At 39.6% G+C, this 22,947-nt stretch overlaps 1 protein-coding gene across 2 annotated transcripts in view; it reads left to right on the top strand.

Moving 5' to 3' along the window:
• The window catches only part of CNTN5 (contactin 5), a gene marked incomplete at both ends in the record, with an annotated part of 350,824 nt that overhangs the window by 91,369 nt on the left and 236,508 nt on the right, over nt 1-22,947 (top strand). The window contains 3 exons of one of the 2 annotated variants that reach the window (XM_082053236.1): nt 5,918-6,136; nt 16,716-16,839; nt 22,073-22,248. In XM_082053236.1, coding sequence (XP_081909362.1) covers nt 5,918-6,136; nt 16,716-16,839; nt 22,073-22,248 — 519 coding nt within the window. The remainder of the gene's footprint in view (nt 1-5,917; nt 6,137-16,715; nt 16,840-22,072; nt 22,249-22,947) is intronic. The other variant, XM_082053237.1, reaches the window with a different exon arrangement.

Raw genomic sequence — 22,947 nt, 5'->3', positions numbered from 1 at the left:
TTTTATTGTGTCTGGTTTCTAGTTGCTCAATATCTTTAACATTTGGGTCTATATCTGTGTCTGCTTGCAGCTGAAAAACCTTTGGATGTTTCATCCCAAATTCCTGTTATTTCTAAGAATGAGGTTAGTGAAAATATACTTTTGTTGTGAAACTCTAGTAAAGCAGAGTTTTGAGAGCTACCAATAGGTCTTTAATTCAATTTCTCAAGTGTTTTAAGAGTAGACTGGCGAAGTTAAAAAAAACACATTTGAGACTAACGTATACTCTCCAGAAGTTTAACTATGTATTTAAATAATGGAAAATAAACTTATTTTCCCAAGTCTCAGAAGTCTAATCCAAACCAAATTAAAGGAATAATTTTATTGTAAATATTGCTACAATAAAAATATATTCTAATTAAGCCACAGAAACTAGGTAGTTCAGAAGTCTGGAGGCGAATGTTTGGATTAGGAAGTAGGTTTTGTTTTCAGGTAAGTGTGATTTCTGCTCTAGTTGTCAGTAATGATCACAGGCTACAGACTTTCAGTAAACAAAACAAGAAATATTTGCTTATGTATAATTTATTAACCATTTTCAGTTATGTCTTACAAGAGAAACTTTACTCAGATACAGCATCTCCATGAGCATGACAGAGCAACCAGAGTCAGGGTGAAATTTCACACTGATCATTAATCCCAGCCAAAAAAAACCCAATTATAACGTGAAAGGTCAGAAACCTGCTTGCATAATACTGCCATTACTGCTGGAACTTTTCACTATATAGAGTGACTTCTGTATCCTTTCCTTCTCTTTCTTCCCGTGGTACTTCACATTCATGCCATCTGAGATCATGGTGGTTTTTTTTGTTCTTTCAAACCCTGGGTTTATCACTGTGGAACAAGTATTCCTCATTCAACTAGATAACAAAGGTTTGGTTTTTTTTTTCTTTTTATGTGGGAAAAGAATTACAGTCTTCTTGACTTGATGAGGCAGCGCAGAACAAGTTCATTTCACCAAGCTGCCTACACATACTATTTCAGCAAAAGAAGTTATCAAAACTATTTCAGGGTTGTGGAATCCTATTTACTGGAGTAGCTTATTGAGTTATGCATGAAAATGAATAGGAGAGTCCTAGCCTAAAAATAAGAAATATTACCTTAGCAAAAAATTGTACTTTAATTCAAAATTCTGCAGAAGAGGAGGCTGCATACCACTCTATGGTTTCTATTTCCTTTTGTCTAGCAACATGATATGTTGGCAAAATTTAGGCAGCCAAGAGCAAGTCTTGTTATTGTACTTTCTCCTTTTTCTAGTCCCACTTACTGCTTAGACCTCCACATTTGCCTGGCTCCACAAATCTCCTTCTTTTCCAGATGTGTTCCTCTGCCTGGAAGCTGTTTGGACACTCACCCTAATGACAAAAACTCTGATCCCAAACTAATTAGGGCAGGAGTACTAACAAGTACTTACAAGCTCAAGCTTGCTAGAAACTGTAGTACACCTCAGCTCATAAACTGACAGGCCCTTCCAACTAAAAAGTATTTCATAGTACAATTTTGAAAGGATTAATGTTTATTTTGCTCTTCCATGCGTGTATAATCTGCAGTTTGGCCTGGTGCTAAATGAGTTACGTGTAACAAAGGTTACAATTTTTGATGTGTTTGTTTATGACTTTATGTATGTGTAGTGTTTTTTATTTCTCTTGTGTGCCTGGGCAGCTGGGAGGAAGGCTGCTTGATTTGTCCTGTTGGCGGGGAGACAGATCAGGCAGAACCTGGTAGAAGGATGTTCCTCTCTTGTGAGCAAGATATCTGAGAGACGTTTACAGAAGCAGGTAGAGATGACAGAGATGAGAGACACAGCAAGGAGGAGAGCTACATGGCAGGCTTGCTAGAGGAGCAGGGGCCTGGCTGCATTTTATGTTCAGTGTGCCATTGAACTGAAAAAATTAATATTAAAAAAAAAAGAAATATAAAACAGCATGTTTGTGTAGAAACATGAAGAATTGCGTGCTTGCTCCACCCACTTTCTAAGCTGACAAGACAGGGCAATAGGAACATGGAAGCTATATTAAATGGTTTATCTAACGATCAGCATTATTAGTATTACTATTTGATTTCTGATTGCTAGTCTCCATTTCTTTGCAAAAAAAAAAAAAAAAAAAGCAATATAGAGCTCAAACTCTCTAGCTTGCACAATAAATCTTTCTTTCTACCCATCAAGGAAGACTGTTTCATAATTTTCACACTGAAATGACAAAAGAATAATTATTTGAATCTTCTCAAGCCAGAATAGTTGATATGCTCAAGATCATCTAAGGAACTATCTGTTGTCAACAATTGGACTACATAGTTTAAAAATTCTTCAGACATCAGTTTTATTACTGATATATATGTATGGAGTATAGTACATTTAACAGCCTAATAATACACTATTTCAGTCACATGAAGTATTTATCATTTGCTGAAAAAGTACTGACGTAAATTTTTCCCTAACCCATGTCCTTTGCCATAGGGCAAATACCATAGAGCTAAAATACCATGCTGAAAACAGAAAAGTGCCTGTGTCTGCAGAAAATACTCAAGGAACAGTACATTGATTATATATGTGTGATTGCAATCATGTTTCCTTTGGAAATCTTATTAAGGTTTATTATGCTGTGTTTTAAAGTTTGGACGAAAGGCAGGTCTGCATTTTTTTTATTATAAGGTAAAATTCCTTCCAGTGTGTATTTCTTCCGTGTCTGTGTGCACACTGGAGGAATGTCTTCCCAATAGCAATCACCAGCTTCCAGTGTGGGTTGTTTGTTTTGGTTTGTTTGTTTGTTTGTTTAGTTTAGTTTAGTTTAGTTTTGTTGTTGTTTTTTGTTTGGTTTTTTTGGGGGGGAGTTGTTTTGGTTTTTTTTTATTATTTGTTTGTTGTTTGGTTTGTTTTTTTTGTTTTTGTTTTTTTTTAAATGTTTCTGTTTCATTTTGTTTTTTAAGCTGTAGAAATGGATCCTGAATATGTATCACTGAATATGTATCACTGTTAGAATTATGTAATTCTTGACTTAACGTATAAAAATATACACAGAAATAGTTTTCTTAAGATAGCGTTTTCTTTCTGCTTCCTTTTCCTTCTCGTGTAGATTACAGATCACTTGTTCACCTTGGGTTAGAAGCAGAAGGATATATGTGTATTTAAAAGGCAGAGAGATGTGGTGTCTTTTCAAAGCAAGAGTCCTTTGCACGGTGCTTTGCATCCTTGTAACCAGCTACAATCTGGCCACAACTGAGCTCCATGAGAGAAAAACAGGACTGCGTACCAATCTGCCTGTTTCCAGGGTTGCTGAGTTAAAAGGGTTAATTTGGCAGAAACTAAACCCCCTTGTGTACCAGCTTGTCCTCAGTGTATCACTGGGGGCAGGTGACAGCTGAGCTTGGCTTCTGAGTGAAGCCAAATTAAACCAAAATGACCCCAAATCAGCACTGTGAGTCTGATCATGCTCAACAGCAGGTCCGACGTTATGTTGAATTCACATGATTATGGATTAACCAATAGCGCGGGGTCAGGTCATGGTCCTTGTATTTATGCACTTGCACAGATTCATGAATAATATAATACGTACCATAAGTCTGAGCGCATCCAATGAGATATTCTCACAACTAGATCCACAGATAATGAAATTCATTAAAGCAACAGGTACAAGCTCTTTTAGATTGCCATTGATAAAATACGCTGACTGAAAAAATACACTTTATTTGCAAAAATACACTTTATTTGCAAAAATACACTTTGGTACCAAATAGATAGAGATTCTAAGATAACTATATGGTGTACTAATATGATTACAAATACAAGCTTGAAGTCTAAGTTTCCCAGGAAAACACTTGAAATAACAAAACGTGCAAATTTTACCCAAAAGCATCCTTTAGGGAGGAAAGATGGGTTCAGCCCATTGATTAATCCCAGAAGTCTATGATGCTGTCTCCTTGACTTCTCAGTGATGGTGTCATCCCTAACTTTCTCCTATTGTTAGGGTATTTTATACTATTTTCTATGTTTAGGTGGAGCTTGAGTGACTCTAGTCCTACATACCTTTGTTATTGATTGGTATAAAATTCTCTCACTTCAATTTTAAAGGTTTAGACTTAAAAGAATACAGAGAGCATGCTCAAAAGAGCAGGGGGGTGTGATGTCAGCAGGTATCTCTTGGGGTGGAGGTGCATTTTGATATTATAGTGAGATTATAATCACAGAATCACAGAATCACAGAATGTTAGGGATTGGAAGGGACCTCAAGAGATCACCTAGTCCAATCCCCCTGCAGGAGCAGGAACACCTAGATGAGGCTACACAGGAATGTGTCCAGGCGAGTTTTGAATGTCTCCAGAGTATGAACAAACTTAATCCACGGGACAAATCTCTCCACAACAGGTAGCTCAGCAACTAGTATTTTGGATGGAATGGAATATTTGTCTTGTATTTGACAGCAGCTATGTGCACAGCACCATCTTGTTGCTGTACCTGCCTCATGCACAGAACCTGGCCATGGTATCTCCACACTGCTCCACTCTCCATTCTCCTTGGTGCCAGCACACTGAGCTCCCCCCTTAAACTGATATCCACGAATGCAGGCTAGTTTGGGGTACGGGGGGGCTGGGCTGCTTTAGGTGTTGAGAGTGTGGATACAACTTTATTCTCAATAAGTGTACTTTTTATAATTAGTTTCAGTAATTTGCTCCCTCAGTAATTATTCCACAAGGGTATCATAAACACCTGGGGATATCAGAAGATCTGAGCTGTGAGGATCTGAGGAGCTCCACAGTGCCCAACTGATCAGTTCTCCTGACATCAAGTATTTCCATCCTCTGATGTAAACTGTGTTAGAGAGAGTGTAATCCTTATCCAAACTACATTTATGCTTAGACTAGTTTTCCAAAAGCTCTCCAGTAAGGACGTGACCTAGTATTTTAAAGAGACTCAATTTCAATTGAGTTCGCTGCTATTCAAACTTTTTGAACATTCGTAGTTTTTCATTGTTCATATTATGCCAATGTGAAGAATGTCCAATTTATAAGTATTTATCGTCAGTGGAGATGACACAATGATGATCTTTATTTCTACCAGCCACTTCCCCTGTCCTCCCCAAAATCAGTTCCTTCATATGCACTTGATATACAGTCTGACACTGTTTGCTCATCTATACAAACTTGAAAAATTCTTCTCACCTCCTTAAGAGGTGTTAAGGACTATTGACTTCAGTAGTTCAGCTTGCTTTGTTTCTGCAGCTCCTGAGTGATCTTTTTAATCTGTTATAATAATATAATATATTTATCTCTCTTTTATTTGGCATTATACAGGCACCAAAATCTTGGGCCCTATTCTTTATTCATAGACACCGAAATTTTAAATACAGGCAGAAAAAAAAAAAAAAAAAAGAAGTTGCATAGACAGAAAGAAGTGACTTTGACATGTGCATGTTTTGGGGATCTGTGCATATGTGGGCTCTTGGGCTTTTCAGCCAGCCCACTTGATTTTCCCACAAATTGTTGAAATGAGGAGCATATTTATTTCTGCACTGCATCTACAAAGTATATACAAAGGCTATGAAGGAAAGATGGTGGCTTGGCAAACATTTTTCTATGAGTGAATTAAGGTTATATAAATAGAATTTAAAATATTGTAAGTTAATATCAACATAAATAACAAATTTAATAACCACCTGATTTTTTTATGTTATGTTGAAACTGCAGAGGAACTTTCTGTCTTAGAGTTCTGTGCTGCTGCCTAGTTCTGTCTGGAAGCTGAGTCCCTCATGGAATCCGAGGTGTCTCTGACACTACTTTTATGGATAAAAATTTTTCTACCTTTCTAATTCATAATTAAATACTATTTTGAAAAGTGATGGACTTTATTTTTATTCAGTGCTCTCTTTTTTTTCTTTTTTTTCAGAATATTCGGAAGCTGTTCCTGGTCTCCCCACATCATATGCTGCTATCCTAAGAATCAAATCTGGTAGTTCATCTTTAGCCTCATTTAATTCAAAGAATAGACCACGATTAAGCAGTCCTTCATTAGGAAGTGTATCTTCACCAGGTTGGAGAGGAGCTGCACAACATTATCACTCCCCAACCAATCTCTATCACCTTTCAGAGGCCTTCAAACATGATGGTAAGTCTAATTTCCATCTCTGAATCTTTGAAATGTTTTTCAAAAACATTGTATTTTTTATCAGACATCATTTTGAATTCTATTAAACAACACAAAGTAGAAACAGGCCTCTTTCCCTCTAGATTGTTCAGATTAACTTCAGAGTCACCAGTTAAAAATTCTTTCTTAAAAATTCCTATTCAGAATAGTTTTATACAGCTTTTGCTACATGAAAATAGAAAACTAGTGGTTTGAAATTCCATTACAGCACAAGTTCATCTAGTAATAAAATGTCAGTCCCTCTTTTATAGATAGATATTTTTTCTTTGGATTTTTTCTAATTTAATCATGTATGATAGCAATGTAAGTTGAACATGAATAAAAAATCTTATTAAATTACTTTTTTACTAAAATATGTCCTCTGTGTATTCAACTCTGCCATGCATACACATGTGCGTGAATGGGTAAACACACCAGTGAGATATGGTGTCATTTACCTTTAAATGCAATAATTCATAGTAACAATACACACTTTTTCATATTTGGTTACATTTAAAGAAGTCACATTTCTGATACCATTTTTTAATGAAAGATGGAAAGAAAAACAGAAAGAAAAGGAGGAAGGAAGGAAGGAAGGAGGAGGACAGAGGTAAAGGTTAGAGGATATTTAAACGTTACAGTCTAACGAAGTAAGAGAGGAAAGGATTGCGATTAAGACCTCACAGTTCAACAACATTAATGCAGCATAATGACTGTGATTACAGGATTATTGCTTCTCTCAGAAAAGTCTTTATTTTTCCCCTGGAAAGTGACTTGTGTATGTTGAAAGCTAACAGTCTATGCAGGTATTTTTTATTAACAGATATGACTTCTATACAAGCACAAATTTGTTCCTTGATTAAGGGCTGATCTAGAACACAAACAATTTGAATCATGCAAGCAGGTAAATTCTCTTTGATAGCATTTCTGGAACTGGGGCAGGTTTCTACATTTGTACTTCTTCTGCAATATCCTTTGCAAGTGGTGAATGGACTAAACTCAGTTATTGCCCATGCACCACACACTGATGACTCCTCCCAGCCAACCTGATATGTGCAGGTGAAAATCAAAGTTCTGGATTAAAACCAAAGTGTGTTGTCCTGGTCTTCAATAGCATGAATGTCTAGAGAGTGAAGGAGAATTGGAAGCCACAAGGCAAAAGAACACAGACTTTATGAATAATAGAATACAAGCTGAAACCATAAAGCATCTTCTCCATCATTTACCCTGATTTTTTCATCATGCAAAAACAACAACAAAAACACAAACCAAAAAAACCCAACCAAACAAATAAACCCACCACACAAACACAAACAGCTGGCAAAAAGGCAGCTTACTGTGTTCAAATTTGATGTGAAGTTTGATTGTTATGCTTAAATCTTTACTTTGAGAAACTTTATGATCAACTCATTCAACTCATTCTACGAAAATGAGATATGGGATGGGGATCCTCAGGGTAAGCATTCCACCACCTAAATCCTTGGCATTTCCAGACTGAGATCATACCTGATATAGGTCATCAATCATAAGTCTTCTCGAAACATAGGGGCCACATTCTGAGTCAGCAATTGAGTTTCTTCTGTTTTACAGCAGGAACCACTGACTGGAGGCAAAATTTTAAAGGGGCTATAACTCATAAGCCCCAGCGAACAGAGCACTTGAATCAGAAGAGAGGGACTTCAACTCTTTCTTTCAAGGACTGCATAAAACCATCCTAGGAGAGCTACTCCACCACTTACAGGTCTTTGTACATCCAGCTGTGTAGACATTTGTAGAAACAGGTAAAACTGAGGCACCCAAGTAATATTTTAAAAGCCCTTGATTGTCTGAAGCACCTGCATCGCACTAGCACAGGTATGAAACAGGGCTTAGAAAAGATGAGCATATTTCTGGCGTGGCAGGATTGAGGGCTCTGTGGCAGGAGACCAGATAGGGTAATCTGCATCATCCAAGAGGGCAAGAACATATCTGCAATGGCAGCTGAATACAACTTAGTTTCTAAATCTCCTGAGTTCTGTTTTTACCTTCACATTTGAGATCATGTCTTTGATATTTAGAAACCAGAAATAAGTTCACCATCTTAGTCATCTGGCATTCCACTTACTTAAATTAATATATTTATTGATTTTGATTTGTTCTCAAGGCTCTTTTTCAGTTTGTAGAGATCCTGAAGGAAAGATATTTTAGTCATCTTCCCACAACTGGTATGTGATAAGTGATAGACTTAAAACGTCACATTTATTAGCCGAACCCTCCTAAATGAGGAAATGCTAGAGCACCCTATGCTCATGTGTGGTCATGAGTGACTGCTGTTACAAGTGAGAGGACATTAATAATCAGGGGGAACATATTTTAAGTTACTACAATTGAGAACTTACATAATTCAAGCACCTAATGTATGGCATATACGCAGGAGCCAGTTTTGCCATAAGGAAAAAACAAAATACTTTTATTAGCTGCTTAAGTATGCAGGTTCTCAAGCAACTTTTCAATTGATTTCCCAGCAGACAGGTTCAGAGGCCTGACATGTCTTCTAATAAAGGTCCTTCTTTAATGACTTTATGCCATTTAATTTGCACTTTCAATTCAGCATGTGTTTTTGATATCTCAAATTAAAAGAACTATGCTGTATCTCACTGCTGAATTTAAACTATATGGAATTATTTAGCGTAAACATGCAGTTAAGGCAATACAGTCCTTCTGTAAAAATGTGTAAAGTCACGACTAAAAAATGTGCATAGAAAGTGTGAATTATTCATGAAATACTCTTGAAGAATCATAAAACAGCAAACTCCCGTACTTTCTTGCTGTTTCAAAATCTTCTGAAATGCTGCAGTAAAGACAATTGAACTTAACCTTGAACAAAGACTCTTTTTATCCTTCCATCTCAGGTCACTACTGAAAGTGTTTGAATCAGTGAACCTCAAGATGTGCAAGATCTGAATCTATTTTTTAGTGAATGTGAATTCCTGATTGCACACCATCTGCTAGATTCAGCATTTACCAGTCTGAATTAAAGACAAAAACTACTACTTTTTTCTACCAGTGCAGTGTAGAATCTGCTACACCTTCCTCTTCTGCAGACAATTATGTTTTAAAATATTATTTAAGAAAACTTTTTAAAGTAGGTTATTTATTTTATTCTTTAAAGGTACATCACTTAGAATTATCAGACACTAGAAATAATATTGCCAAGGCAGCTTCATTGCAGAACTTTGAACAAGATCATAGTTCCTTCCCTCTCACCTCTGTGCTCCCAGGGTTCCAGAATTCCTTCTTTTTCATGTTGACCTGGAATTGTATTAAGGATGGTGGCAAGAAAGCTGAATGTTGAGTAATGATACTTTTTCTGTTACTACAGAACTGGAAGTACAAGAAACTTTATTCTCATCTGCACTTTGTTCTCATGGTATTTACATTGCTCAGCAAGAACAACTAAAGAATGTCTGATTCTTTTTTTTCATCAGTAATTGAGGGAGAATATGAAAGTGTCTCTGTATGTAAGGGTGGAGGATACACAGATTCCAGTTTCCATTCCCATGAGGATTTAAATACTTGTTACTAAGAAGTCATATACTGCAGTATTTTTCAAGTCCAAATGTGCTGCAAAGAGAACCTTGGAATTCAAAGAATATTTGAGTACAGCTCTCACAAAATTCAAGAATTTAAAAAGAGGGACTTTACTAATATTTGAAATATTTTCCATACCCTTGACTTTATGGGCGATACCAGTTTAAGTAGTAAATCCTAATGAAAGTGCTTAGTGGTTTTAATTGCCTAGATTGAAAAGGACAACAAAAAATGGGGACCACAATCTAGTTGTTACATTGCTTGGTTGCAATACATACCTGTAATCCCAAGACGTATGTGCCACTCTATCATAAATCAACGGTCTCATAGCACTTAAATAAGATAAAGAAAACTAGTTGTTTTAGTAAAACCCTGTGCAATGAACAGAAAAAATTCCCTTTAGAAATTAAAATAATGAATTGAAATATACATATGCTTAATATGTATATTAAATATTCATTTCTTTTTATGGTCTTGCTGAAGTTAGAATGGAAAAATAAGGTATGGAGTTATAATCACAGAATCACAGAATAGTAAGAGTTGAAAGGGACCTCTGGAGATAATCTCATCAAAACACCCTGTTAAAGAAGGTTCACAAATCTCACAGGAATGCATCCACAGAGTTGTCTAAAATCCCAAGAGAAGACGACATGACAACCAATCTGGGCAGCCACTTCCAGTGCTCCATCACCCTCAAAGTAAAGAAGATATTGAGATATTGAGATAGAACTTGCTGTGTTTCAGTTTGTGCACTCCATGCATACTCAACAAAGCAAGCAGCCACCCTTGCTCACCATGGGAAACACCTCTCCAGGACTCTGCCACACTCTTGATGCCTAAACTTGATGTCAGCATCCTTGTAGATGACAATATATCTCTCAGCCCAGATTCTTGAAAACTAGGTTTCACCATGGTCTGGTCATGCACCTGTCTGGGCCTACAGCTGTTAAATGCAGTATAAACAACAAAAAGGCAGCCATCCTCACTCACCATTGTCAACCTCTGCCCAGGGCTCTGCCAGACTCCTGATACATTAAATTAGTATCCATATTCCTGTAGAAGGTAAGAGACCTCCTGGGGTTTGTGGCTGATTACAGAAGTGCACCGGGGTCTGGCCCTGACCCTTTCTGAGCTGTGGCTGTGAAAGGCAGGATAAAAAAAAAACAGGGCAGCCACCCTGGTTCACCATTGTCAAAAATGCCCAGGGTTCTGTGAAAATCTTGATAACTTAGTGTCAGCATCCTTGTAGACAGCAGCATATCTCTTAGCCTGTATTGATGAGAAAAACAGTTCAACATAGTCTGCTAATGCTCCTGGCAGGATAAAAATTAAATGGGCAGTCACCCTTGCTCACCATGGGTAAAACCTGACCAAGCCTCTGCCATACTTTTGATACATTAACTTAATGTCAACATCCCTGTACAAGGCAACAAATCTCTCTGGGTCTATGGCCGTGTTCTGGTCCTGACCCTTCCTGGGCAATGGCTGCAAAATGAATGATAAAATCCAAAGTCACAGACATGCTTGCCCACAATGGCCAAGGCAAGCCAAAATCTCTGCCAGACTCTTGATACCGTAACTTAGTCTCATTACAGAAGGTTGCAGATCTCCCTGAAAGAGTGGTCAAGCAGCAGAGAGTGGCATGTTCTTATCCCATCCCTGCCAAGGCCCATGGCTCTAAAATGCAGCCATACTTGCTAACCACTGTCAACCACTGCCCAGGAGTCTGACAGATACTTGACTACTTACCTTAGTGTATATACACTTGTAGAAGGTAGGAGACCTCTCTGGCTGTGTCACCAATGAGCAGTGAAGGCCAGAGTCTGGGCCTGCCACTTTATCCATCTGTGGATATGAAAGACAATAAAAAACCCGAAGGATTGGGGTCCATTGCTCAACACAGCCACCGACTGCCCAGGCATTTGTCAGACTCCTGATTCCTTAACTTAGCATCCATATCCTTATAAAAGGTAGCAGATGTCCCTGGGTTTGTGGATGATTAGGGGACTGCACCATGGTTTCGTCCTGTCCCCATTTGGGCCTGTGGATGTAAAAGGCAGTATAAAAAACAAAGGATCAGCCACCTCACTCACCATTGTCACCCACTGCCCAGGCCTTCTCAAGACTCTTGATTACTTAACTTAGTGTCCATATCTTTGTAGAATGTGAAAGATGTCTCTGGATTTGTGGCTATAACGGGAGTGCGCAATGCTCTGATCTGCCCTTGTCTAGCTCCGTGACTGTAAAAGTCAGAATAAAAAGCGAGAGATCAGTGACCCTCTATTACCGTTTTCACACTCTGCTGAGGCCTCTGTGACAGGCCTCTGGATTTGAGGCTGATTACGGGAGTCCACAATGCTCTGGTCACACCCCTTTTTGAGCTTCGGCACTGAAAGGTGCGAAAAAAAACAAAGGCGCAACCACCCTGTCTCAACCTGGGTACTCTGGAAAATCTTATTCCAGTCTCTTGAGAACTGACCTTAATCTTAACATCCTTGTAGATGACAGCTGATGTCAAGGCTTGTATTGTTGAGAATAAGACATAACCACGTACCGGTCCTGACTCTTTATATCTATGGCTGTAAAGGCAGGATAAAAAACAATGCCTCAAACGCCCTCGTTCACATTTGTCACCCTCTACCCAGCCCTATGCCAGACGCTTGATTCCTTAACTTAGCATCCATATCTCTGTAGCAGGTAGGAGATGGCTCTGGATTTCTGTCGGATTATGGGAGTTTCAATGCTCTGGCCATGCCCTTTTCTGAGCTTTAGATCTGAAAGGCAGAAAAAAGACAAGGCGCAACCACCCTGCCTCAACATGAGGATCCCAGAAAATTTTAGTCCAGACTCTTGATAACTGACCTTAATCTTAACATCCTTCATGATGACAGCAGATTGTTGAGAACAGGGGATCACCATGTTCTGGTCCTGGCTTTTACGTCTGTGGCTGTAAAGGCAGGATAGAAAACAATGCCTCTGACACCCTCGTTCACATTTGTCACCCTCTGCCCAGCCCTCTGCCACACTCTTGATTCCTTAACTTAGCATCTGTATCTCTATCGAAGGTAGGAGATGGCTCTGGATTTGTGGCTGATTACGGGAGTGTGCAATGCTATCGCAATACCCCTTTCTGAGCCTTGGCTCTGAAAGGCAGGAAAAAAGACAAGGTGCAACCACTCTGTCTCAAAATGAGGATCCCAGAAAATTTTAGTCCAGACTCTTGGTAACTGACCTTAATCTTAACATCCTTCTAGATGACAGCTGATGTCAAGGCTTGCATTGTTGACAACAGGGGATCACCATGTTCTGGTCCTCTTTTTTTCGTCTGTGGCTGTAAAGGCAGGATACAAAACAATGCCTCAGACACCCTCGTTCACAACTGTCACCCTCTACCCAGCCCTTTGCCAGACTCTCAATTCCTTAACTTAGCATCGGTATCTCTGTAGAAGGTAAGAGATGGCTCTGGATTCTTGTTGTATTACGGCAGTGTGCAATGCTCTGGCCATGCTCCTTTCTGAGCTTTGGCTCTGAAAGGCAGAAAAAAGACAAGACGCAACCACCCTGTCTCAACATGAGGATCCCTGAACATTTTAGTCCAGACTCTTGATAACTGACCTTAATCTTAACATCCTTCTAGATGACAGCAGATTGTTGAGAACAGGGGATCACCGTGTTCTGTTCCTGGCTTTTTCATCTGTGGCTGTAAAGGCAGGATAAAAAATAATGCTTTAGACACCCTCGTTCGCATTTGTCACCCTCTACCCAGACCTTTGCCAGACTCTCCATTCCTTAGCATCCGTATCTCTGTAGAAGGTAAGAGATGCCTTTGGATTTGTGGCTGATTACGAGAGTCCACAATGCTCTGGTCATGCCCCTTTTTGAGCTTCGACAATGAAAGATCTGAAAAAAACGAAAGGTGCAATGACCCTATCTCAACATGGGTACTCTGGAAAATCTTATTCCAGACTCTTGATAACTGACCTTAATCTTAATATCCTTGTAGATGACAGCAGATGTCATGGCTCGCAATTTTGAAGTCAAGAGATCACCATGTTCTGGTCCTGGCTTTTATGTCTGTGGCTGTAAAGGCAGGATAGAAAACAATGCCGCAAACACCCTCGTTCACAATTGTCACCGTCTACCCAGCCCTCTGCCAGACTCTTGATTCCTTAACTTAGCATCCATATCTCTGTCCACGGTCAGAGATGCCTCTGGATTTGTGGCTGATTAAGGGAGTCCACAATGCTCTGGCAATGCTCCTTTTTGAACTTCGATACTGAAAGGTTGGATGAAAAACCAAAGGCGCAACCACCCTGTCTCAACATGGATACTCCGGCAAATCTTATTCCAGTCTCTTGAGAACTGACCTTAATCTTAACATCCTTGTAGATGACAGCTGATGTCAAGGCTTGCATGGTTGACAACAGGGGATCACCATGGCATTTTAGTCCAGACTCTTTATAATTAATCTTAACATCCTTCTAGATGACAGGAGATTGTTGACAACAGGGGATCACCATGTTCTGGTCATGACACTTTACATCTGTAGCTGTAAAGGCAGGGTAAAAAACAATGCCACCACTTCCCTGAGCAGCCTGTTCCAATGCCTGACAACCCTTTCTGTGAATAATTTTTTCTCATATCCAACCTGAACCTTCCCTGATGCAAATCGAGGCCATTTCCCCTTGTCCTATCACTTGCTACTTGGGAGAAGAGACCAACACCCTCCATGCTACAACCTCCTTTCAGGTAGTTGTAGACAGTGATAAGGTCTCCCCTCAGCCTCCTTTTCTCCAGACTGAACAGACCCAGTTCCCTCAGCTGCTCCTCATCAGACTTGTGCTCCAGACCCTCACCAGCTTTGTCATCTCCTCTGCACTCGCTCTCTTGTATCTGAATGTCCTTTTTGTGATGAGGGGCCCAAAACTGAACACAGGATTCAAGGTGGAGCCTCACCAGTGCAGAGTACAGTGGCACAATCACTTCTCTAGTCCTGCTGGCCACACTGTTCCTGATACAAGCCAAGATGTTCTTGGCCTTTTTGGCCATCTGGGCACACTACTGGCTCATATTCAGCTGCTGTCAATCAACACCCCCAGATCCTTTTCCACCAGGCACTTTCCAGCCACTGTTCCCTGAGCCTGTAGCGCTGCCTGGGGTTGTTGTTACCCAGGTGCAGGACCCGCCGCTTGGCCTTGTTGAACCTCATGCAATTGGCCTCAGCCCAATGATCCAGCTGGCCCAGATCTCTCTGTAGAGCAAATATCTGTCACAGAAAATATATTTCTGCTAATACATCCAACTGAAGTAATGTATCTAGACACAGAAGTAATGAAAATATGCAGAACAGCAATCCACACTCACAGAATCACAGAATCACAGAATCACAGAATGTTAGGGATTGGAAGGGACCTTGAAAGATCATCTAGTCCAATCCTCCTGCCGGAGCAGGAACACCTAGATGGGGTTACACAGTCCCACAAAAAGGGCTAATAAACTTAAAAATTATGCAAAACCAGAAACTACTAATTGTTGCTGTTCTCTTTTGCTGTCTTTACAAATTGACAGGCTAATTTTTTGAATTTATTTCAGTAAAAGCGTACATACCTGAAAGTAAAGGTATTTTCAAAATCTGCATTTGAATAGCAGTGTAAAAAGAGAAAAAACTAAGTGTGTAACAAGTGTATAGTCACTAAAAAAGAAGGTTGACTAGCATAATGGGTTTTCATGTGGTCTTTTCACTATATGATAATAGAATTGAGAAACCCAAAATGTCACAGAATTTAAGAACATGGACATTTGCACCTCAGGACTGGTGTACTATGGACCTATGTCCCCCATATTTCTCATTCTTATTCAGACTCCAGGACTTTCGTCTCTGTACCAAGACGTATAGTACCATGCACCTTTTCCTGTATACCCAAACTTTCTGGAACTGTTACCAGTATGAACTATTAACAATATGCAAAACATCACAGTTCCCAAAACTGTGAACCCGTAATATATAGTTAAAGTTGTATGGAGTTAGCAGAACAATGCAGTAAATAATTTTTTAAGTCAATGACCAAAACCCAATGTCTTCAGGTGCACCTTTCTTATGTCAAGTTGGTAATGGTAGGACAAATATTAATATAACAGGAAGTTATATACTGCTTAATGCGCTGTCCTCAGTACAGGTGCAGGACTTTAATGACCCAAATCATTAGGGCAGCATTCTAAATTTGACTAAATCATCCAATAGTTTGGAGCAAGTCTCAGCTGATTTAAATTCCACAGTCTTCTAGTGCACAGTGAGCATCTTAGTTATTCAGACCTGCATGATCAGGAATGGTATTCTGGCAGCCTTTTACTTTCTGAAGGTTACACTTCCCCACAATATGAAAGAATTGGAATCATAGGTGTATTCTATGTGTCTATCCAGCTTTTCTTGTTCAGAAATGTAAATTTATATGACGATACAGATGTATGCCAAATGAGAGAAGACAGTGGAGGAAAATGAAATGTCAGATTTTGCTGTATATTATTTAATAGTAGCCATCAGCTGCTGCCATTAATTTTACCAGTGATTTTTCTTAGCAACTCCTGGACATAAAGGGGAAAATTGTCTTAGTTTTTTATAAGCTGTTGCAAGCAGCAGGAAAATTTTTGTTTACCTTGCTCTCTATAAGCAGAGTTAACTCCTCTTTCTGGCTTCATTCTCTAAACAGCTCATTAGACTGCAAGCCAAAAGATGTCTGATGAGAAAGTTGTTTTAAGTCATGATAAACACTTAAATCATACTATGTATTTTATTGTTAGCTTAGTAATATTTCCTCCCTATCTTTTTTTTTTTTCCTTTCACTATTTGTTTTTAATATTGCATCTGAAGTAATGTGACATGAACCTCTGGAAAACAAACATAATTTTGCATACTTTAATCTCACTTCATAAAAGCTATAATACATTTACATTTATTCAGACTTCCTGAACTATAGCACTTCTATTTCCACAGAAAGTGTGGATTATGGGCCAGTGTTTGTACAAGAGCCAGATGATGTGATTTTTCCAACTGATTCTGAGGAGAAGAAAGTATCTCTGAATTGTCAAGCTCGTGGCAATCCTACTCCCACATACAGGTACCTGTTTTAGAAAATTTTTTAGTTTTCAGAATATTAGTCAATGCAATCCCACTCTGAGATTCAGTGTGCTTTAGAGAACAACATAACAGAAACAGCTTAATGACACAAATGACTGTCCTGATTGAACGCTTTTTCTGATACTGAGTAAGCAAGAAGCATAACTGGTGGTGAATAAAAGCAGAGTGATATTTGATGTTTAAAATTACGTTCTCTGTGCATCTTATCTATCCACATGGAGGGACTTTTTTGACTTGCATCTGCAAGAGGTAATAAGATAAAAATATTTCATTGTTTATTTGTTTTTTCTAAACATCTTTAAATCTATGAAATATTGTCCCATTCTACATGGAAATCTGTAAATAACAGATACATGGAATGACATGACTGTGCCATACAGGATACAAAGACTGAGCCAAATCTGGTGTCTTTTCACTCAGAAGTCCAGCACCTTATTCCTTTGCAACCATTGTCTCTTGCCTGTTTTCCCACACAGATTATTATGCCACAGATAACTACTATACAGATCTGTTACGACACACCTGTGAGTCTGAGAGTTCAGTTTATTAATGCTGCCCACCTACAGGTGGAAACAGTATGTTGCAGTCACCTTATCCATTTGTTATATCTGACTCTGCTCATATTTTATACAAATTACAAGTGATGTAGGGGGGCTGGGGGAACATATGGTTGATTATTTTTTCCATACACACTTTATCTTTTCTCACACAGTCATTCTTCACTTAAAAAGGGAACATAAGGACTCTTATCATTGTGTTTTGTAATAGGTGACGATCATCAGTCCTGCATTTTATTGTCTACCTATTATACTTATTTCACTTGTGGATTCTTTAGTATTCTGAATGTATTCTTCTTTGACTTCTTTGAACCAAAGAATTTACATTTCTATGGCTGAAAGAAATTCAGAGGCAGTACCATCTTTAGATATCCTCATCACAACAACACAGAATCTGTCTCTGTCTCTTTGGAACCGATACAAGTCACTAAATGGATCTGATGCATAGCACAACCACTCCAAACAGCTCCGGCATGACTAAAGCATGTAACATGAGTTTAGGAATAAGTGGCAATAATTTCTTGAAACTGGAATTGCATGAACTCCTCACCTTGCAGGATGAAAGTTATGTTGCGTCCTTCCTTATTGACATTCCTTGAGTAGTTTCTATTTGTTGGTTTCTTGATAAAAAAAGTACATTAGTTCCACACACTGTTGAAGTGCTATCATTCCATGAAACACTGTGTGTGACCATAGGGAAAAAGGCACAAATTCCCACCAAAAGAGGGGAAACCTTTGTTCAGCCCTCCCAGACAACCCCTTTATTCTTGTAGAGATTATCTCTTTGGAGAACTTACATCACCTTCTTTCTTTCTTGGTCCAACTGTTTTTTGCATTTTCCCAGTAGAATGCCATCAACACAGACTTTCAGCATATCTTGAAGTGTGGCTATAAAGAGGATAGGGGCTTACTCTTCACAAGAAGCCACATGTAGAAGGCAAGGGGCAACAGATACAAGAAAGGTTTCATGTCAATATAAGAACAACATTTTTATGTGTGAGAACATTCATTCATTGGAACAACCTCCTCAGGCAGACTCCCCGTCACTGGAGTTTTTCAAGATGCAGTTGAACAAGGTGCTAGATAATCTCATCTAGTCCCCTTTTCCCATGAAATATTGCACCAAATGGTCTTTTGAGGTTCTTTTCAACCTGGACTGTTTTATCATTTTGTAATATCTATTCCTTCAGTTCTCCAGAGATTAATTGATGTCAGCAGCCTCATAAACAAACTTTCCTGACTGCTGTTCATGCAGGGAAAGCTTTCTCAGAATCACAGAATGTTAGGGATTGGAAGGGACCTCGAAAGATCATCTAGTCCAATCCCCCTGTCAGAGCAGGAACACCTAGATGAGGTTACACAAGAATGTGTCCAGGCAGGTTTTTAATATCTCCAGAGAAGGAGACTCCACAACCCCCCTGGGCAGCCTGTTCCAGTGTTCTGTTACCCTCACTGGTAAGTTTCTTCTCAAATTTAAGTGGAACCTCTTGTGTTCCAGTTTGAACGCATTACCCCTTGTCCTCCTAGGACAAGGGGTAACACCGGTCTTGTAGCCAATCATTTATGGACTGAATTTTTCTATTCCCTCCCACGTCGTCATCCAAAAATGGAAGGAGGAAAGAGAAAATCACTTGAGCTCCAGAGTCTTTACCATCCATCACAAGGCCTTGAAATCTTTCTTCATTCCCCTCAGACTGCAGGATGCAGCTTCCTCCCCACCTGCCTGGAAGATCAGCAGAGGGTAGTAGTCTGTTGGGTGCACCATGTTGGGGAGCATCCTGGTGATGTCCCTGATCCAGGCTTGAGGTAGACTGCAAACTTCCCTATGATGAGGGTCAACTCTGCATATTGGGCCCTCTGTCCCTCTCAGGAGGGAATTGCCTACTACAGTTACCCTTCTTTCTTTCTTATCTGAGGCAGTCTTGAGATGTGGAGTCAACTGCCTCTTTCTATGTGACCTTGTAGGCAGGCCTTGCACCACATCCTCACCTACCTCTTCTTCAAGATCCAGAGCCTCAAACTTATTACAGAGGGGCACCTGGGGAAGCAAAGCAGGTAGGGAGAGTTGTTGCCCACGGCACCGAACTGGAACTCACTTCCAACTCTCGTCATCTTTTTGGTCCCCTACTTCTGCCTGACAGCGACAGGGCAGGGGCTGTCTCGGGTCTTCGCCCTCTGGCTGACAGGGCAAGGGGTTCATCACCTTTTAGGAGGTATCCCCCTGGACCCTCTGTGAGTGGCATGCCAGGGAGTTACTCCACCAGTCAGTCTCCTGTTCACACTCCCTGATGGACCTCAGTGTCTCAACCTACTCCTTAAGTTTTGCAACCACGCTGAGCAGATCTTGCACCTGCTCACACCTCACACAGGTGGGATGCTGGCCATCCTCCCCCAGCAGCAGCAGGCTCTGGCACTTCCTGCAGCTGGAGACCTGAACAGCCACGGTTCAGGGCAGGCTGTCAGTTTGAGTTGCTGCAGTCTTTTTTGAGAAAAGCTCTCTTTCTGGAGGAGACCATGGTTAGCAGTGGTCTGGGACACTGACAATAGGTGAGAGGGTCTAACAAGCAAAAAGTGACAACCTCTGCGCTCTACAACAGGAGCTACCACACCCGCTGCTGCAGCACAGTGTGGGTGGGACTCATCCGCAACACAAGCTGGTTGCCCCTCACAGCACCTGGTGGGCTGGCGCCCCTGCCCTCCCGGAGGATTTTTCAAGGCCTGAGGCGAGGGTGTGATCGCTGTCACCGTGGTAACGTGCATGCCACATCTGCTGCTCTCGCAAGGGCTGCCGGGGGCTTCCGGGTCTCGAGATCAAAACTGCTGGAATCAGAAAAAAATTTTAAAAAAGGCTTCTCTGTACCTCGAGATTTCACTCGGCACTGGCCAGGCTGGCTCCAATCAGCTGATCTGAGGAACTGAGTGCTAGTGCCGAGTTACAACCGCTTCTAAATCTCCCGCCATCACCCTAGTAATGCCCACATCACGTCAGCTGCTCTCACGAAAGTCCAATCACGAAAAAAAGGGACAAATAACTATTTCACACTTCATCTGAATTCTGGCAATCCTTTGGATTAAGAAAAATTCAGAGCTGCTTCAGCCAAATTCTACTGTCTGTATCTCATTCACTATGAATATTAACAAGATAGGATGAACTGGGAAACATTTTGTTTCATTAAAGTTGCTTTTGGAGTCTAGATATTGCCAAATTCTTCCAGTCTTTGGTGAACTCTGGCAAATCTGGGAAGTACCTGGCAGTATCCTGAGGCAACTCTGAAATTTCAGAATGACTGTGAACTAGCAAGGAAGGAAATATCTGTGCATCATAATAGCTGTGCCATATCTGTTTATACTGCTTATCTCTTCTTTGCATTCTTTTAACAATTTCATGTTCTATACAGTTTGACACAAAAGCAAATCTAAGAAGTCTTCATATGCAGATTACTATTCTTTAACTGAGATATTGCAGGCCCCTAGAAGTTATTCCAGAGTGCTGGAATCTATTGCTGTAGCACACAAAATCTACTATTGCAGGGGTTGTTGTTTCAGTCTGTGGAGATGAATGAGAAAGGTGAGGGTTTTTTTGGCAGAGAATATCCAGGGGAAAACAAACAATCAAACAAAGAAACAAACACAAAAAAACAACCCCAAAACCCACTCACATAGCAGAAAAATTATAAGACTCTTTGGGCTACTTCTGAATCCTCAGAAAAAGAAGTGTTCATTCAGGAATTATTCATGCTTTGGATCAGATGTGATACATTCTAATAGGCTTCCTACAGCCTGTCTTTTTCCACCTGACTTTCACTTCCATCCTTGTCTCTACTGTTCAGGCTTTTCATTTAATTCCCAAACACCTCCCAACTTAGCATTCCATCTGCCGAATCCTCATCTGATCTGAGCTTCTCTTTACCTGGAGACTGCCAGGCTTTACCCTTGACCAGACACCAACTAATTCCAGTCTCCCCTGGACCATTTTTTTCTGAATTTTGTGTATCCTGGCCCAGTTGATATTGTTTTACCTTTGTCCATTGCCAATATTCTTTATTTCATAATGGTCCACGTACATCAATCTACCTCCCTGCTCTTCAAAAGCCTTGCTCTTCTACTTTATTTTAATCCATTTTCTCCATTTCTTGGGACCAGAAGAACAAATGCTGGAAGAATGGAAAAGAAAGGTTCCTTGCTCTCATACAGTGCAGACTCAGCTCTGCTAACTCTAAGTTCATCTGGGCCTAAGGCTTTAATCAAAGGACATGCATTGAAACTTTGATTTTCATAAGAGTGAAAGTCTCATTTTTGACATACTGGATGCATCTGCTACACATTTCAAGTCTGAAGCCTTTATGGGTGATAGGATTTTTGGGGAAAAATATATATTAAAAAAAAAAAGCAAGCAAATGAACAAAGAATATGCTTTATCTTCTGAGATTGAAGATATGTTTTTACTTGTGTTTTTCAGCAAAGCTTAGCTTTTTTCAGGTACATGTTGTAGAATGTCTCCATCCAAATCTTTGCCAAAGTAATGGGTTACTGCACAGAGTATCTTTGAGTAACTGTCCTCCTTATAACAACTGGGGCTGTCAGGTTCTGTATACTAAGCTTGATGCCTTCCTTTGGTCGTAAAATGCTCAAGTAGTTTCTTTCTTTTTTCCTAAGGTGGCTTCGAAATGGAACTGAAATTGACATTGAAAGTGATTATCGCTTCAGTTTAATAGAAGGAAGTTTGATCATCAAAGACCCCAGTGAAATGAAGGATTCTGGACAGTATCAGTGTTTAACCAGCAACATGTTTGGCACTGTTTTAAGCAGAGAGGCTGTTCTTCAGTTTGCATGTGAGTAACATTTTTTTTAACATGGATAAATCAGATCTTTACGTTGCTCAATGGGGTTCTTAACTGTAATTTCTATACACTATACAAGTTATACTGTCCACTGATTTTGTTGGGGTAGGATCTCAAAATTAGAAATAAAATGCTTAGTGGGAAACAGTGGTTTTCCATGGACTTTTCACTTTTAAAATAGAACCAACTATCAGGGAAAATAACTCTAGTACATGATCCCAAGTGCTATTCTTTATTGACATACTTGAATACTCCACAACGATATATTTCAGTCAATGCTAGTTTCCTGAAACATGTATCATTTCACCATACTATCTGAGAAATAGCTGTAAACTTCGGAGTAGAGTGGGATAAACTGCCTCTATATCTGTAGGATAGTCTGCAGCTATAACTATGTGTGTGAATATAGTTTTGTATGCATATGTGTATATGAATATACATGTTTTATGTCTATGTTTATGCATACACAACATGCACACATTCATACATTATGAGATTGAAATTTTTTTGTAGTTGTTAATGGAAACTGAAAATGTCATAGCTTTTGAAATCATTCACTACAACATTCTTTCCAGAAGCTGTCAACCATTCATGATCCTGCTTAAATACTATGGTCTAACTAGACCATGCTCTTTTTCAAACATATTATCAGAAAATATGGGTCCAGAATTTCAGATATTCTACCTCCAA

The sequence above is a fragment of the Streptopelia decaocto genome (genome assembly GCF_964273445.1).
Source record: "Streptopelia decaocto genome assembly, chromosome: 1".
NCBI classification, from domain to species: Eukaryota; Metazoa; Chordata; class Aves; order Columbiformes; family Columbidae; genus Streptopelia; species Streptopelia decaocto.
Note: the sequence above shows the minus strand (reverse complement) of the source record. Positions and strands in the feature narration are given on the sequence as shown.